General features: G+C 38.4%; 1 protein-coding gene across 1 annotated transcript in view; it reads left to right on the forward strand.

Moving 5' to 3' along the window:
* Positions 1-17,439, forward strand: part of LAMA1 (laminin subunit alpha 1) — a 102,525-nt gene extending 85,086 nt beyond the window's left edge. Inside the window, exons 49-63 of the mRNA XM_065668024.1 lie at positions 792-942; positions 1,823-1,967; positions 3,214-3,355; positions 4,621-4,735; positions 4,912-5,082; positions 5,726-5,877; positions 6,389-6,574; positions 7,033-7,192; positions 8,305-8,417; positions 9,469-9,658; positions 11,609-11,767; positions 12,934-13,087; positions 13,681-13,814; positions 14,909-15,131; positions 16,928-17,439. Of these exons, the coding sequence (XP_065524096.1) occupies positions 792-942; positions 1,823-1,967; positions 3,214-3,355; positions 4,621-4,735; positions 4,912-5,082; positions 5,726-5,877; positions 6,389-6,574; positions 7,033-7,192; positions 8,305-8,417; positions 9,469-9,658; positions 11,609-11,767; positions 12,934-13,087; positions 13,681-13,814; positions 14,909-15,131; positions 16,928-17,088 (2,356 nt within the window). The 3' untranslated portion in view covers positions 17,089-17,439. The remainder of the gene's footprint in view (positions 1-791; positions 943-1,822; positions 1,968-3,213; positions 3,356-4,620; positions 4,736-4,911; positions 5,083-5,725; positions 5,878-6,388; positions 6,575-7,032; positions 7,193-8,304; positions 8,418-9,468; positions 9,659-11,608; positions 11,768-12,933; positions 13,088-13,680; positions 13,815-14,908; positions 15,132-16,927) is intronic.
* The last annotated feature ends 317 nt before the right edge of the window (positions 17,440-17,756 follow it).

Genomic DNA, 17,756 nt, shown 5'->3' on the forward strand with positions numbered 1-17,756 from the left:
CATTATATGGGATTTTATCACTTATTAATTACTTTTTCAGATGATTTCTACTGCTGTGGTCTATTTTGTGCATTGAAAGTAGGGACTGCCAGTGAACCCAACTATTTTGGAATGTTTGCTTTCCAGTAATTTCCAGAGCAAGATAGATTCATTCTCTCCTAGGATAAAAAACAGTATAAAGCATTCTTACTAAAACAATCCATAGCAAAACTGTAGCCACTGAGATTACTGCCCTTCTTGTAATTAATTGCAGACTGCACTATTTTTATGTTTAAGGAATTGAAAAGAAAGAGGCTTGACCATATTCTCTTTTGCAGAATGTTTCATTTAGAAACAGCAGAGGGTGCTGCTTGATTGTATGAGAATTTTTTTACAAGTACTATGTTGCAGGAAAAGGGGCTAATAGAACATTATTATAAGTGCGGTTACACAAAGCATTTTGATAAATGGATGACATGTATTAATTAAGAAGGTGTATGTTGTAACAATTATGCTTTCCCTTAAGAAATGTTTTTTTTTTCCTTACATCAGGGAAAAACATTTTTTATCTTGTATACATCCTTCCTTATGGTTAAATTCTGTATTGTGAGACTCTATAATGAAAACAGCCTTTGGCTGGAATCCTTTAGTTATTCATAACATCAAGATTTAAGTCTTTTTCTACACTTTCTAGTCATACTGCTTGGGGGCTGCACCAACTGATCTAACGTTTCATATGTTTTATATAAAAATTACTGGAAAAATAGAAATCTTCAGCTAACATTTTTAATTCTGTTTTTTAACTTCCATAGCCCACAAGATGAGGACACTTCATTCCATTTTGATGGCAGTGGATACTCAGTTGTGGAGAAGGCACTCCGCTCAACAGTGACTCAGATAATAATATTTTTCAGTACCTTTTCACCTAATGGGCTTCTTCTATATCTTGCTTCAAATGGCACTGTAAGAAAATGGATCGGATTCTTAAGCTGTCAAAACTTGTTCAGATAACTTGATGGTTTCTTGCTATCTTTGTTATTTTTCAATTTATGTGTATTAAACCAAGTTATTATCTTTCTATAGATTATTACATGTGATTGATATCATAAGACATAAAAGTAAAGACAGGAACCCTAGAGATGGCTCTCTAGAGCAGTCATGTATACTAAGGACAAAGTTAAGCAATAAAAAGAATTATCTGTGATTTGTTTTAATCCTAGACTAAAATTAATGGTCTCAAGACCTTCAGCATCATGTTATGCAGTTTAGCTGGTGGTTTTCCTGAAGGAGGACAAATCTTTGCTTAGATACAGATTGTTTCACAGTCCCTGCATTATTCATTTGCTTTGTTATATACTCACTGCCTGTGATGTCTGACTTAAGTTTTACAGTGCAGAGGAGGCACTTTTAATACAATTCAGAAAGTTTTTTTACTGCGTGAAGAAGCTGTTTGTTTCTGGCTGAGCAACCATTGTAGTGTTTGATCACTATGCTAACAGTCAAATCAAATTACTGTCAATTTCATCCAAAAAAGGCAAATATGGCCTTTTATATTTAAACCTTCTGCTAGAATAATCAGGCCTCATAATACATATAAGTACAAATAGCAACAAAACAAAACAAAAAAAAGACATCCTTGTGAGGTATACATTAAATAATTTCCCTAAACATAGCGAAGATAAGTATCTTGGGCCTAACAAATAGTCTAGGTACCAGAGTTCCCAAACCTTTTTCATGCAGTAACCCAAACCTGCCAAGAATGCATCCTTTTGGAAGATTTTATTTCCAGGAACTTAATCTATTTGGTTTTTGTCATTGGTTTGTTTGTTTGTTTCCCCCACAGAGAGATTTTTTGTCCCTTGAGCTTGTTGATGGCAAAGTGAGACTAACTGTTGATCTAGGTTCAGGACCTCTTGCTCTGACAACAGAAAATCGTTACAACAATGGAACGTGGTACAAAATTTCATTCAGTCGGAACAAGAAACAAGGTAGGCTGCATTCTAAAAGAAACAGTTGTCTGCACATTTACAAATATCTAAGATATCCACAGGCAACATCACTGCAACCAAATTTGGTCACTTGCAATACAGTTTCTTAAGCAACCAGACCTATGTTACTTTGCTTTATGAAGGACAGCTGTGCAAATCTTGCACTTGGTTTGGCGTGTTTCATAAAGAGCAAGCAGTGCAGAAGCTGCCAGACACAAATATATCAATATTCTTAAAAGAGTGAAAGATCTTTGTCCAAGTCTGTATATGAGGGATCACAGTTTTTTATTCTGTGCTTTAATAGTACCTAGTACAGCAGTATTTTGGGACCCATGTTTGGGAAGTAATGCATGCAATACAAATAATACATGTGTCATGGTTTAAGCCCAGACAATAACTCAGAACCATGCAGCCACTCGTTCACTGCCCCCTTTCCCTTCTTCCCCTCTGTGCAGGATGGGGAAAAGAATCAAAAGAATGTAAACCCCATGGGTTGAGATGAGAACAGTCCAATAACTAAAGTTTAATATAAAATTGCTACTACTACTACTAATAATAATTATAATGGAAATAACAAGAGGAGAGAATATAAAACTAAAAATGAAAGATAAAAAAACAAACCAATAAACACAAATGATGCACAATACAACTGCTCACCACCGGCTGACCAATACCCATTCTGACCTGAGCAGCAATCTGGGCCTTCTGGGTAACTCCCCCCAGTTTATACACTGGGCAGACGTGCTGTGGTCTGGAATACCCCTTTGGCTAGTCTGGGTCAGGTGTCCTGTCCCTGCTTCCTCCCAGCTTCCTGTGACCCCCCTCACTGGCAGAGCATGAGACTGAAAAGTCCTTGATTGGAGTAAGCATTACTTCGCAACAACTAAAACATCAGTGTGTTATCAGCATTGTTCTCAGACTAAAGCTGAAACACAGCACTGCACCAGCTACTAGGAAGGAGAAAATTAACTGTTACAGCTGAACCCAGGACAACATGTTAGTATCTATAACATTATTCTTGTGTATATTTTTTTCTGTAGACTTTCCCAGATTTGGTTTTAGCAGAGAGAATGAATGAGATTAACAGAATAGCTGGAAGTACAAGTTATTCATTCTAAAAATAAGAAGATTGTCTGTACATGTTTTAGTCAATGAATACATTTTCCCCTATTAGAGACAGGATTGCCAAAGTGAAAAAATATGTATTTGTGTCCTTCTCCAGATCTTTACTTTCTTTTCTTTGCAGGAATTTTGGCAGTCATGGATGCATATAACCTTAATTATAAGGAAACCAAGCAAGGAGAATCTCCAGGGGTTGCCTCAGACCTGAACCGCTCTGATAAGGACCCAATCTTCATTGGTGGGCTGCCAAGATCAAGGATTGTGAGGTAAAATGTTCTCTTGCTTTCCCCCCTTTGCTAAGACTCATGTCAGTAGAGGAAAAGACTTCAACAAACTCTGCCATCTCCACTGAAATTAGTGAAAATCAGTGACATCTGAAGTCTTGTCTATGGCCATGTATACCACCACATTATCTGTCCTTTGCCTTCAAACCCTAATACAGTGCTTCTTGCTGATAGGTCTGGCAGTGCAGTTCAGACCAGAGCGCTCCATCCCTGGCGGTGTTCAAGGCCAGGCTGGATGAAGCCTTGGATGGGATGGTTTAGTGTGAGGTGTCCCTGTCCATGACAGGGGGGTTGGAACTAGGTGATCTTGAGGTCCTTTCCAATCCTAACTATTCTATGATTCTATGATTCCTTTCCATGGGTGATTTCCACAACAGTAGCAACTATTTTTTGTGTCAAATTGCAGCAAGCATTCTGTTCTGCTGCCTGGAACGATGCTCCTTTGATGTCTACCTGTGTGAGCCTTGTGTTTTCCAGATGGCATTTATGGGCAAAACTGCAGTTTGGGATAAAAATTCTACTTCGGAAAGGAGTATTGTAATTCAGTTTTGAAACTTGGAAAAGAGGAGAAATAATTGTGAACAGATCAACAAAATATGTTACAAATACATGTTTTATTAGCATGTCTTTTGTTTATCTATTGCACATCCCTGCTGAACTTGTAAAATCACATTTCTTCTACTAGCTTCACTTTGCAAGGAAAAACATGACAAAAGAAATCTAATTAAGCTCTTGACAATAAGGTAAATTCCAGGACAATATTAGTCTCTGTGCAGTTATTGCAGAGGTGCAGACTTGTTAATCTTAGGTGGCATACCAGCCATAAAGGGACTATGGTAGGATTTCTCTGACTTAAACCTTGACCCAAATTAAGCATCTTCCAGATTCAAGAAATGCAAAAGAATTACTAGGTAGCAGAGAGCTACAGTTACCCTCTCACACAACAGCCATTACATTTTGGCTGAATATTCATCTTAAAGTTTTGGAAAATGACCTGGCCTGGCAACACAGCACTACACACTTGTATACATTTCCATTTGGGGACAATGTTGGCTGACTCTTTTTAAGATCAGAATTAATGTCCGCTAATAGTAAACCACAATTTACCTCTGTTTCCACTTAAACTGGGTTGACTACGTTCTTCTAAATAGGTCTGCCTTTTTCTGATTGAAGAGAACTTAATCTTTTCTCCCAGGAGATTCCAAATACTACTCCTTGGAAAAAAAACACCATGTTTTGTGTTTCAGGAAAGGTCTTAATAGTAGAAGGTATATAGGATGCATCAAGAATCTGGAAATATCCCGTTCAACCTTTGACTTGCTTAGAAATTCATATGGAGTAAGGAAAGGCTGTGTATTGGAGGTAGGAGACTTTGCGTTTTGTGGTTTGATCTTTATCGTTACTGAACAATGAATAGTGATGTTTATAATGATGAATCTAGGGATTTTAAGATAATCTGATTTCTGCTTGAATTTTTTTGTTCTTCTTACAAAGTCAGAGGACAAAGTCAGTAATTATTTCTCTTCCTCATAAAATAGCCTATTCGTACTGTGAACATCTTAAACAATGGATATATTGAGTTGGTGCCTAAGTCCTTAAGCCCAGAATCAGAACTGATGGCAACTTTTGCTACAAAGAACAGCAGTGGCATCATCCTTGCTGGACTCAGCAGGGGACTGGAAAAGCGACGACGTAGACAAGCACATTTGGCAAGTACTAAAAGATTTTTTTGTTTTGTTTTTGTCATTTTTATTTTGCAATATCATCAGGTTTTTATGGCTGTAACTTGCAAAGAACAAGAAAGAAAAAGATATTTGGCTTAGGAAGGTCCAAATACAGAGTCATGGTTAGGGAACAGAGGATGTTCATTGTAGCAGAGGAGATGTGAAGGATCAGTTGAGACCTGGTATGGTTACTAGGTCCTAGAATGCTTTTGCAACAAGGAATAAAACTGCACATGAAATACAGAGAAGTTACTTTCTGCTTCTGTTAGTCAGAAGTAGTTAATGAAGGATTTGAGATAAACCGCTACCTCATATCTTGTGGGCTGTTTTGGAGCTCCTGGAATGGAAGGACAGCATCTTAGCAGGCATACCTGCCCCTTTCTTACTCTTTTCCTCTAAGAGGATGAGCAGGGTGGTGGACCAAAGAAACTTCCAGCTCTGAGGTTTTCCATTAGAAGGCTTGCAGTCTAAGAGGTACCAGTACAATGCCTTCTAGTCTTTGAGCTTCATTAAAAAGTTTGTTTACAACGAAGTTGGTGGTACTTTTTTTCCAAATGTTCTATTTAGACACTGAATGAGTGACAGGAAATTGAACTGTAGTTAAAAACTAATCTGATTAAATCCACAGCCCTTCTTTTCCATCATGCTGATGGATGGTCATCTTGTAGTGCATGTTAATGCTGGTGATAGAGCAAGTACTAGGAAAGTAGTTCTTCAGTCTGCTCATGGGACATACAGTGATGGACAAGAACACTCTGTCATCCTAATCCGGAATAAGAGGTACGTGTGACTGGGAAGTGTACTACCTGTTTAATTGTTACATGCTGTTGTCAGTTCACTGCACTCTCTGAGGAACTGCCTTTGCTAACTCATTATGTGGAATAATCAGGACTGTTTTTATGCTGTTAATGCAGGTGTTCTGATTTACATGGTAATTGTTTACAGCATACAGCCACGGATGAAGTTGTAGTTAAAAGCTCTCAAAATCTCTAGATGGCTTGGGCCACTTGTGTAAAGTATACTAAATAATATCAGAAAAAATACAACTATCAAAATAATTTTGAGAGATACCTATCAAAATAATTTAGAAAGAAATCTGAAAAACTCCACGTGTTAAAAACTGTGTAAAGAGGAAGGTCTTTTAGTTTTAAGACATTGAAAGGATTAGCAAAGTAATGGAATCTCTATTTCTTAGAGCAGGACATTTCTTATGCTGAAAGGAATATTTTTTCATTTGAAAATGAATGTCTAGAGCCCTTGTTGAATGTTTTTCCTGCTTTATCTTTTTCAGGATCATAACTGTACAGGTGGATGAAAGTAACCCTGCAGAACTGAGGCTTGGTGGATCAGCAGAAATGACACCCATTAATATTTCCAACTTCTATGCTGGTGGCATTCCAGCAGGAGAGGGCATCTTAGGGCTAAAAATGGCTGGCTCCTTTTATGGCTGTATCAGCAATATAATTTTTAACAAGGAGTAAGTCAGAGGGGTAACTGCCCTGTTTTTGAAAATGTCATATAGTAATTATTGATTGTAGTTTGTAATTTCCTGCATGATGTCCATTTGCCTGGTTTTTAACCTAAGACAAGCACTGGGTATTGTAACAGGCAGAAAATGGAAATTGCCAGCTACATACATACCCAAATAGCATTGAAAATGTCTTTAATGTGTATAGAGACACAGCACAAAATGTAACTGTCTCCATGATAGTTTCATCTGCATTTACAGACAGAATAGTTTTCCAAGAATGTTGTCCATTAATATTGTTCTGTGGCTGGATTATTTGCAAATTCTCAGTCTTTTTGTTCCAGTATGCCAGTTCTTTCCCTTTCTCCCATGACTAGTCAAAGACCCTGTGAAATACTCTCCTTGTGCTTGGGAAATGTAGGGAGTTTGAATTTCACCTCTTAAAATGTAGGGTTTTTTAAACACAGGTTTTTGTATTTCACCACTTCCATGAAGTATGAACATGTGGATATGGACAGCTGCTTTTTGTCAGAGAAGCCTAAAAAAGCCATACCAGAAGACATTGAGATTCAGCCTGAACTTCGAGCTTTGCCAGTTCCCCTGAGGCCTCTTACAGACATAAAAAAAGTATGTATTACAGCAAAGCTTTATTACTTCTTCTAGGAAAGTGTTCAACAACAAGATGTGTTTTAGCTTTGCGGAGAATTCTCAAAGTATGGACAGTGTATATTTATTTCCTCTGTGGTATGGAACGTATGGTTCAAGGAATGTGAATTTGAAATTATTATTTCTCATAGAAACACTGTGATAGAAACCTTTGTAACAGCCTGATGACCTTTTGGAAGGGAAATGTAGTTAGGTTTGTCAATGTTCAGGCAGCAACACTAAAAAAGAAAAGGAAAAGTGGAGTGATAGTTCTCCAGCAGAAAGACTTGGAAGCAATTATTACATCTCATGTGTTCCTACCAAAGTGGCTCTGTGCTGAGTTTTGTATTAGCTGTGCAGTTCAGCATTCACGTTTTCCTGGTCACGCATGCTTTGTGTCAAAAGAGGAGGTAGAAACCATTCTAGAGACACACAGTGTCTGAATGCAGCTTGCATGGCACCTGTTTCCTCTCACACAGACCCTGTTCCCAGGAGAGATGGAAGCATTACTTCTCTCCTTCTGCAGCTGCACATCTTTGTAATGAAGTGTTTCCAAAGCATCCTGAAATAATTTTTTTCTGTGGCAACAGAAAGCAGGATTTTATACATTTCATACAACTGTGGCTATAAAAAGAACTAAGTTGTCCTTCTTACAGCTTAAGTATAGCTTTGGCTCATACTCTGTTACTCAGCTCTCCATCTTCCAAATCATAACAAAAATGTGCATCTTCACTAAATCAAAAAATATTTCTACCGAGTCCATGAGATTTTCACTCTGAAATTGTACTCTTGTCTTCCATCATTTGTTATCAAAAGGGCTATCAATTGAGACAAATGGTAAATGAGTACTTCTCAAACTGCAAACATTTCTCAAAAAAGACAAGTGCTGTCTATGAAGCATAGCTTAATCATTAGGACTAGTTCTTTTTGAGCCTAAAGACAGCTCAGAATGATTGGAGTTTAGCTAATTGATGCTGCTCTATACTTTGTTGTTACCATGTGGCTCAGTTTTGCTCCTTACAAAGCTCTGTTATTCAGCACTTGCTGGTCAGCACCTGATACTATTGCTTTTAATAAAATCCTTTCATTAACAGGTTATTTGTGCAAAAGATGAGTTACCTGATCGTGTTCAAGGTGCCCATCAGTTTGGACTTGCTAAAGGCAGCCATATGACACTACTCTTCAATCAGTCTATTGTCAGGAAGAAGTGAGTATATCCTGAATCACACATGCCACAGTGTACTACTTTGTATTGAGTTGCAAGAAGTGCAGTGATGGCTTTCATGAATGATCACTGCATTACCAGCTTTAAATGTGGCCCTCAGTTCAGGCTTTTTTGGATTCCTCATTGTAGAAGGCATCACAACAACTGCAGTGTAATTAATGTCTTTCCCAGGTTTGGTCATGAGTTTAACTCATGGTCAAAGTTCTGCATTTTTTTCACCCCTCAGACTTAAAAGCCTCACTGTACCACCTTCTGTATTTTTCCACATACAATACTCAGCTGGTCCCTGCTCTTGAAACTGATGCAGATAACATCTCACCCTCTGCTCACCAGGTTTTCTGCAATTGCACCTTCCATGTCTGCTTCACTCCCCAGGTCACTGAAGGAGATAAGACTGCTGAGACTAATTCTGTTGAGACTTAATAGGTGATAGCCCCTCTGCCACTCAACAGAGGCTCTCAACAAGGTCCCCAAAACACAGCCTACATATGCTTCTTTCAACTCAGGAAGCCTCTGCAGGCACTGAGAAAAGAGTTGTTTTTCCTCTCTAGCTTTTATGTTCTAATTACTGAACATAAGGACGTTGCAGAGAATTGATGCTATGTAGTCTGAACCTAGTGTCTCCATAATAAATGGCTTAATCAACTCCTCTACCTTTTAAGCTGCCTCCTGTTCTCAGTCTGCCCGTTATATCCCAGCAAACCTAATAGTTATGGATGCCATACCATTATCCTGGAATTCATTCCTTTCTTGGGGCAATATGCAAGCCTGCAGTCACGAACAGTTGAGCCTGTCCCTCTTAAAGCCCAGCTTACTCTGGCAAGCGCTTTTTCTGTCTCTGACAGGTACAGCACTGATTTCTATTATCAAATACATTATGGGTCATACTTGCGTAGAATCAATGCAAATTCTTCTTTTCTGACCTTTGTAATGATAAATTTTGTTTCCTAAGAAGGCTGTTCTCTGCCTCGAGAAAAGCTTTGTATCACTGCAGAAGAAATACTTTCAGTAACATTAAATTTTTATTGTTTAGACTTTCCGTCCAGCTGAATCTCAGAACCTTTACCTCCAGTGGCCTGATTTACTACATGGCTCACCAAAACCAAGTTGATTATGCAGCCCTACAGCTTCATGGGGGACAGCTCTATTTCTCATTTGATCTAGGCAAAGGAAAAGCGGTAGCTTTTCACCCTGCTGTTATCAGTGATGGAAAATGGCATACGGTAGGTAGTCACCAATCTGGTACTCCATTTCCTCTTCCCTAGAGTTACTGGGATGGTTTCTTTCTGCCTTTCCTTATGCTTTCTGTTTTACAACAGCAAGCAGGTTTTAACCCAGTCATGAAACCATTCTGATAACTTGTGTTTGAATGTAATTATTTCCTTTTTAAGTTCTCATTGATTTTGCATCAATTTCAGCATCCAACTGTCGTAAAATATCTCAGCTAATTTAGAAATCCAACTGTGTAATAAGTCATCTTCAGCAGAGAAGAACCCAACACAGAGGTCTAGAAATTCTGACTTTTTCCATGCAGAGAGCTTTCTGTGTGCTATGCCACCAAAGACCTGCAACTGTGTGAGAGGGTGAAATTGATTTATGGGTGCAGATTTTCTCCTTTCTCCCACATACTGCTTAATACATGACCGTGTCATAGCAGCTAGCACTAGCAAGGAAGCACTTTTTCCTTTCCTTTGTTAGTGCAACATGGAAAAGGTAAGCATTTGGAATTTGGAGGCTGGAGGGGGAGTACTTGGCATAAGACAAGTTTGAGGAGAAATTATGGCTACAGCTTTCAGGTGTCATATCCAGGTGCCACATAGCATTCAGGGTCTCCTGTACAAAGACTCTGTGTCAGCCTCTATTGACTCAGTTCCTCAGAGCAGCTCACCTGCTGCTGTCTCTGGCTTGATTCGTGAAAAATAACTGATGTCTGAGTGAATTTTAAAAGCAATTCTGGCCACATTACTTTTCTTTAAGGCAGTTGAGGATGCTAAGCTTGCCTTCCCTTGTCCATATCTGAAGCCTTAACTCTAGGAATTGGCTTCTGTGGGACAAAGTGATTGATGACACAAAGCTACTATCTCTCTTAGGTGCCCAAGGCATCAGCATAGTGTTTTTTTGCATTTTGTATATAATCAGCAGAAGAAAAAGCAGCAAAAACTAACATGTAGAAAACAGATGTGAACTTCTGTCAGAGAGAGATATCACAGTTAAGCTCTGCTGCCTTTCCTGAAGAAAAGTATGCTCCAGGATTTACAGCTGCATGTTTAAAATTAAATATACTCATGTAAAACTCATACTCACACTATCAGCTCTTTAAGAGATGAACAGATTCCATAAAATAGCTGACCTGCCTTTACTACTCAGGACATAAAAGCATGAGCTCGAACCATTTTTTGAGATTAAGGCTGAGTCACACCATTTCACAGCTGGGGGTGATTATTGCGATAGTTCTACAGTCAATTTAAGATAGTATGCATTGCTGCTGAAAGAAGCACTTCTTTCTGTTCTCAGCCATCTGCTTCTATCACCCTGCTTGTACTACTTTATCCCCTTACCAATGCAAGCATTCATGAAACCTCATGTTGAATCTGGTCAGAATTCTGAATGAGGCTAAAAGTAGCCAGGGAAGAATAAATGGCTAGCTGACTTAAAATAAAGACCCTCATCTGCATGTGAGTAATCGTTTTAGTGTAAGGAAGGCATAGGAGCATGAAACCGGAAAGCTTGTTGATCATAGCAAATTCAGCACTGCCCATCATAAAATTACAGCATAGGAGTGTGTGCTTCAGAGAGGTGAGATGGCTTTGCTGGTGGGCAGCACAATAATTGCAGAAGACCAGCCCAGTACTTCCCTCTTCAAACTCATGTACTCGTATCCTAAGGCAATAAACTGGTGGCTTTAAATAATGTTTGTTAAAACATTGAAAAAACTTATGCAGGACAGCATGCAGTCATTGTCAGCCCTTGGGGAGGCAAGGAAGCAGTTCAGCTGCTCAGCTGCATTCTGAAACGGCCTCAGCCTCACCAAGAATTTCAAGAGGATGCCTTAGTACAGCATGTCAAAGCAATCTAAGCATTAAAAATTGTCTTGCTTATTTCTATGGCAAGTGATGACTAGGTAACAGATTCAGCTTACTGATTTATGTCTGCGTGCTCTCATTTTTTTCCAGATAAAGACAGAATATGTTAAAAGAAAAGGTATAATCGTTGTGGATGGACAGGAATTAGCAGCAGTCAGTGCTCTGGGAGATGGTAGCACCTTGGATGTGGAGGGGAAGCTCTACGTGGGTGGACTTCCCTTAGACTATGTGCCGAAGAATCTTGGGAATGTAAGAAGGCTTGGGGTGTTGGGGTGTCTGATATTTTGCAATACTGGAATAAGTATACTGCATCAAACCCATCTAATTCAGTGTCCTGCCTCTGATGGGCATAAAAGAAGTACTTAGGAGAGAAACAGCAAAGAAAGTAATGACCCTTTACCAGATAAATCTTTCCAGCCTTCTATGGCTTAGTGATTCTAACTAGATCTTGTATCCTTGTGGTATAGTAATAGCCCTTAATAGATCTTTTTTCTCTCAATCTCTGTTAAAAATGAACAAAGAATACAAATTCCTGTGTTTCATTATACAAAATAAAATATGACCTAGAATCTCAGGCATTTTGGTACCTAAGTCCTACTGCATTCAAATAGGAATTAGGTGCCTTAAATATCTCTGAAAGTCCGGGTTTAGCTGTCTGAGATTAAAACATACTTTTTTTTACACATGCTTTTAAAGGGTAGGTTTCTGTGGCCTTACTCCTTGTGCAGCCCATTATCTCAGAGAGGATTCTGGTGATGATACCAATGTTTCTTAATTCCTGGGCATACTTTTTTCACCTATGCTTTTTAACTGGATAATGGGGCTAACAAATATTTTAATGCTTTGAATCGGCAATTGCTGGAAATAGTAAAAGGGGAGACATTCTAGTGAATCTTTTTCCTGAATAGAATTCTGGTGATGTGTATTTGTAAAATGTACAATTTTTTTATTTACTTGTTAATTTGATAAAGCATGTTTGGAATGCCTTGTTGGGTGTATCCCTGCTCACTGTGAGGGTGGTAAGGCACTGAATGGGTTGCCCAAGGAAGTGGTAAATGCTCCATCCCTGGAAGTGTTCAAGGCCAAGTTGCACAGAGCCTTGGGTGACATGGTCTAGTGTGAGGCGTCCCTATCCATGGCAGGGGGGTTGGAACTAGATGATCTTAAGGTCCTTTCCAACCTTGTAGAGAGTATTGTAGAGAGTGTTTTTAAACAATATTTATTTTAAGACATTATACACATTTGTAACCTTATATAAGTGTAGGTAATAGTAGAAATTGAATTACGTAAATGTTTTAGATCCTGCTGTGTTTGGTTCAGAGACTTTTTTATTTACGGTAACATCAGGTGAATCACTAAGAGATCACTGCAGCAGTTTGTATTGCACATTAACTCTTATATTTCAATATGCTTAGGTGACTCACAGTATTCCTGCCTGCATTGGTAACATGACTATTAATAGCAAACAACTGGACAACGAGAGCCCTGTCTCTGTCTTTGCTGTGAATAAGTGCTATGTGACAGTGCAGGATGGTACTTTTTTTGATGGGAGTGGCTTTGTTGCTTTTGGTAAGTGTCATTAAATGAAAACAATATCTTACTGAATTAATGTTAATGAAAACGTACTCTTTTTAGGTCTTTCTGGAACTATGTGTATTTAATTGACTCACACAAAGAGTGTGTGCCCTGCATATGTATTTCTGAGTCCCTTTACTCCATATGTGCAAAAGTGGTCATTTCTGCAAATGGTTATATTCCACCAGTGAAAGAGCTAATGATTCTAGCACTCAGAAGGAAATCAATTGTCTCTTTCTTCAGCTAAGTATATCCATGTTCATGATGCTAAGGTCTGTTAAAAGGCCATGGAGACAAAAGACGTAGGGCTTTTGAAGTAACATGAATGATTACGTTTGTGCTTCTTATTGTTTATTATAAATGAGATAAAATCTATTAAATCTACATGAATGAAAGAAAGTTTATTTGGAAATTTACCTTTTCAAGTACAAAATGTGAATTAATGCTCTGGAAAATGTACTTTCCACAAGGTTGTATCCCACAAAAGTAATTAGCAAGCTTTTTAGGTCTTTTAGTGATGACGAATGTATTCTATCTTGTACTGTGGGTTACAAGACTTCTATTAAAGGCTCATAACTTCTTTTCAGTTAGAGAAGGTTACAGAGTGCGGTCTGATGTGAACATCACACTGGAGTTTCGTACAACAGCAGTACATGGCATTCTCCTTGGAGTCAGCAGTGCTAAGGTTGATGCCATTGGACTGGAGATTGTAAATGGCAAGGTAGGCTGCCCTGGGCTGGCACACTAATTTCACAAGGCTTGCTTAAAACTGAGAGGCTAAAACTGTTTGGTAGCGCTAAATAGGCACCAGTGGAAATGTGGTAGAGGGAAAATGTCTGAACCAAATCCCCACAGAAGTAGTCTGGGACAGACTTTCCGTCTCAGTGTTTCTCATTACCTTCATATGATAAAATGTGAGATTAGCAGAAGTCACTGGAACTTTTTTCTTTTTTAATTGGTGTAATTTATGTTGGCCTGTAGCCACTGTGACCTCCTGTACTACACACCTTAGATGTTAGACCAAATATATCCTCCTTATAGCTTAATACTTTTTCTACCATAGAGCTACCCTTGTTCTTGATAAACACATTGCATGTACAAAGCACACTGTTTTGTAGTTGCTTCTTCAGTATTCATGAGCAATTAACTCACTCTCTATTTCTACTGGCCATTATGTGCCATAGACCATTTAACAATCAATACATAGTTCTCCACTCATCTCCTGCATAAAAAATGTATACTTTATTGCTCTAAGTATTTCCTTTTCTCAGAAATGGCTCATTTTTTATTCAAAACTTCCTAGCTAGAGACAATGTTAAATGTCACTGTTTCTGTGGGACATGCTTTTTCAGTTAATATTTACATATTAATCCTCACCACAGAGTTGAGGAAATGTCTACTGCTTTGAAAAATATATACATGAAGTAAATCAATACATGTATTAACAACGAGAAATGCTTTCAGTCTGTTCTCTTCCTCTTCAATTAGATATTAGTGGATGTTCTTTCATATGTGAAGTCACAGCTTCTGTGAGAAAACTGCTTGATTTTTATTTGTAAGAAACATTGAAGTCCCAAGGGAAGTATATCCAAGCTGACCCCATGGAACATTGCATGGATAGATTTAAATCTTTGATTTTAAAGATACTTCAATAAGGGCACACTCTATCCATCAAAGTAAACATTAACTTTGCATAATTACCAAACATCTATTCAGAAGGAAGTCTCTGCACCAGCATGATTGTGCTTTTATCTACGCAAATTAGTTCATGCATTCTTACTTTATATCTTTATTGGCATCTGGTTGTTTATACAGGTTTTATTCCATGTCAACAATGGAGCTGGCAGAATAACAGCTACATATGAACCAAGAGGCACAAATAGTTTGTGTGATGGAAAATGGCACAAGCTTCAAGCAAACAAAAGCAAACATCGCATTTCACTGATAATTGATGGGAATTTAGTCCAAACTGATAATCCCTACACCCAGTCAACATCTGCAGATACAAACAATCCCATTTATATTGGAGGCTATCCTGGTAGGTACAATAATATTTCTCTTCCTTTCCCTTCCTCCTGGTCTTGCTCTCGTAAAAATGGCTCTTAATGCAAGCACTCTCTTCCCGCTTTCGCTCCTTCTCTCCTCTCTCTTCCTTTCTTCCTCTTCCCCTCTCCCCCTCTTCTCTTCTACTTCTCTTTTCTCTCCTCCTCTCCTTCTATATTTCCCTCCTCCCCTCCTTCTATCTTTCCCTCCTCCTCTTCTCTCCTCTTCTCCTCCTTCTGTCGTTCCATCCTCCACCCCTCATTCATGAAGTTCTTGATGGAGTTATAAATCATAGTTGCCATTTCCCACACTGTCACTGACATCATGGTGTATTATTTGTGTATACCGTCTTTCTGGAGGACTTCATTTATCTGTTGAGTGTGTTGGCAAGATCAGCTGAACTCGTATCACTTTCCTACACAAACCTGCTCCTTAGTTTCTGAGAAGGATTTACTCTGCATGGTTTGTCTTTCACACTCTCTCTCAGACTTTACAATGTCCCTGCATGTGTATGTTGAGGTATGGTTCTTTCGCAGTCAAGTTAATATCAAGGCTTTTCTTCACATTCGTCTAAGTAAGGTTTCCATAGTGGTCTTCTCTGCTTTATTTTTGCTGATGTTTCAAGTCAGGGGCTGGGCAGGCACAAGTCAAGCTGCTGCAGGTGAACATGTATTCCCTATGTTCTGTGTAAATTCCCTTCTGTCTGTCAATTGTACTAGGATGATGAGTAAAAAAAAATTGTAACACAAAACATATAATTGAATTACTTTTCAATTAAGTTGTGCTACTCATTAGTTGATAATTTGAACTGAGACAATGTATTCATTAAGAGGATTGAGTCTGAACGTCATGAGTTTGGCCTTTTTGCAGGCATACTTTTTAATGAACACATCAGTACTGAGTAAATAGGCTTTGTATGGCTTTGAATATGTTCACTTTTACACATAGCATAGAATGCCCATATCCATTTGTCTCTGAAGCAGCCATTGCAGTTTATCAGTTCAGATATTTCCATTTGTGTGAAAGCAGAGTGATGAGGTTTTAAGAGCAAACTCAGGTTTTAAATATTTGGAAAGATTTAGGGATAATAGCTTAAAATGCTACAGAACCTTCTATTGGACAAGGTTTTAGTGCTTTATGAAAAATAAATTAATGCTAATTAGGCAGATTTTGATCGATATTTGGTCTTCCTTGAATAAAAAAGTGGCCTTATCATCATCTTGTGAATTTTTTTTTTCAAGTAAAGTATTGTAATACTAATTGTTCCTTCAGTGCTTTGTCTGTAAAGGTTAGGGTTCATAGAGAAAGGAGAAATTGTTCAGTTCAGTGAGTACTGCAGAAGTTGAATGAATTGTTTGGCAGGTTGTATGGAAGAAGAGTTGGACTGTCTTGCAACTTCATGTTTTGGATTGCTGATGCAGTCCATTACTGTGTACAGCTCAGCTGTTGCTTTGTATTCTGCCAGTTTCATTTTTAACTTGAAAGATACCTATGTAGAATGCCTTTCTCCTCTCTTTTCCCCTCTCTCATCTCTCATTTTCCCCTGGGACAAATTATTCCTGCAACCTCTGCCCAGGTTATCCTAGTCCATGGCTTATGCTTGAAGGCAGCAGTGACTGCCCGTGGAAGGATGTCCCAGATAACCAAACATGCATGGAACATGGTGCTACTCAGGCATTGCTTTTATCTCTTGTTGGGGAAGGAGGGGAAGCAAGTGAATAATAACCCAAGTCTTTGTATTGTTTCTTTTTACTGGAAATACAGTCTACATATTTCACATTTGTTTTTCAGCTGATGTGAAGCAAAACTGCCTCACAAGCAAGAGCTCATTCCGTGGCTGTTTGAGGAACCTCGTGTTGACCAAGGGCCAACAGGCAGAATTGTTTGACTTCAGCAGAGCTTTTGACCTGCGTGGAGCCTTTCCTCATTCCTGCCCTGGGGCTGAGCACTGAAATGCATCAAAGCCTGTCTGGACTGAGAAAGGGGGGGTTTTGTTGATCTGTGATTTTTCATTCTCATTTCGTAATGAAGAGAAGAATTGGTGAGAGTCTGCAACTCTTCGATTTTCTGGTTGTTTTCCAACTCAGGTCATTTATTTTTTTTAGTCAGAAGCTTTATGTCTGCATTTTAACTAAATGGTTTTAAACAACAGATACCTCTAGTACACTGTTAATGGCATTAATTGGGTATTTTTCTTTTGGGATTTTTTATTAATCAGTGTTGATTACTTGACAGTATTTCATTTTATTGTGTGTTGGCCTTTTTAGAAAAAGGTAATAATTTTGGAGCACATAATAAAAATATAATAAACTGTTCATTATTTCATGTAGTTCAATTGTCCATACATTTCAGTTAGATAGAGACAGAAGGCTAAGTGAAAAGTAAAAGTGGATGTAGTCCAGCAGAGGGTGCAGGAGACTGAAGCATAATTTTGAAGGTCTCTGATTCATAGTCTAGTTAATAGACTATTTTTATTTATACTTTCTGTGGTAGCTCCAGTCCCTTTTACTTCTGCCTTTAATATCCAGTGTTTCTGACCACCCTTATAGCCACATTGTCTAGAAGGATTATGGTCCTGTTTATGCTTTCATGTAATCAGTTGCAGGACAGGCAGCAACTC

Source organism: Lathamus discolor, chromosome 2, assembly GCF_037157495.1.
Source record: "Lathamus discolor isolate bLatDis1 chromosome 2, bLatDis1.hap1, whole genome shotgun sequence".
Lineage (NCBI taxonomy): Eukaryota > Metazoa > Chordata > Aves > Psittaciformes > Psittacidae > Lathamus > Lathamus discolor.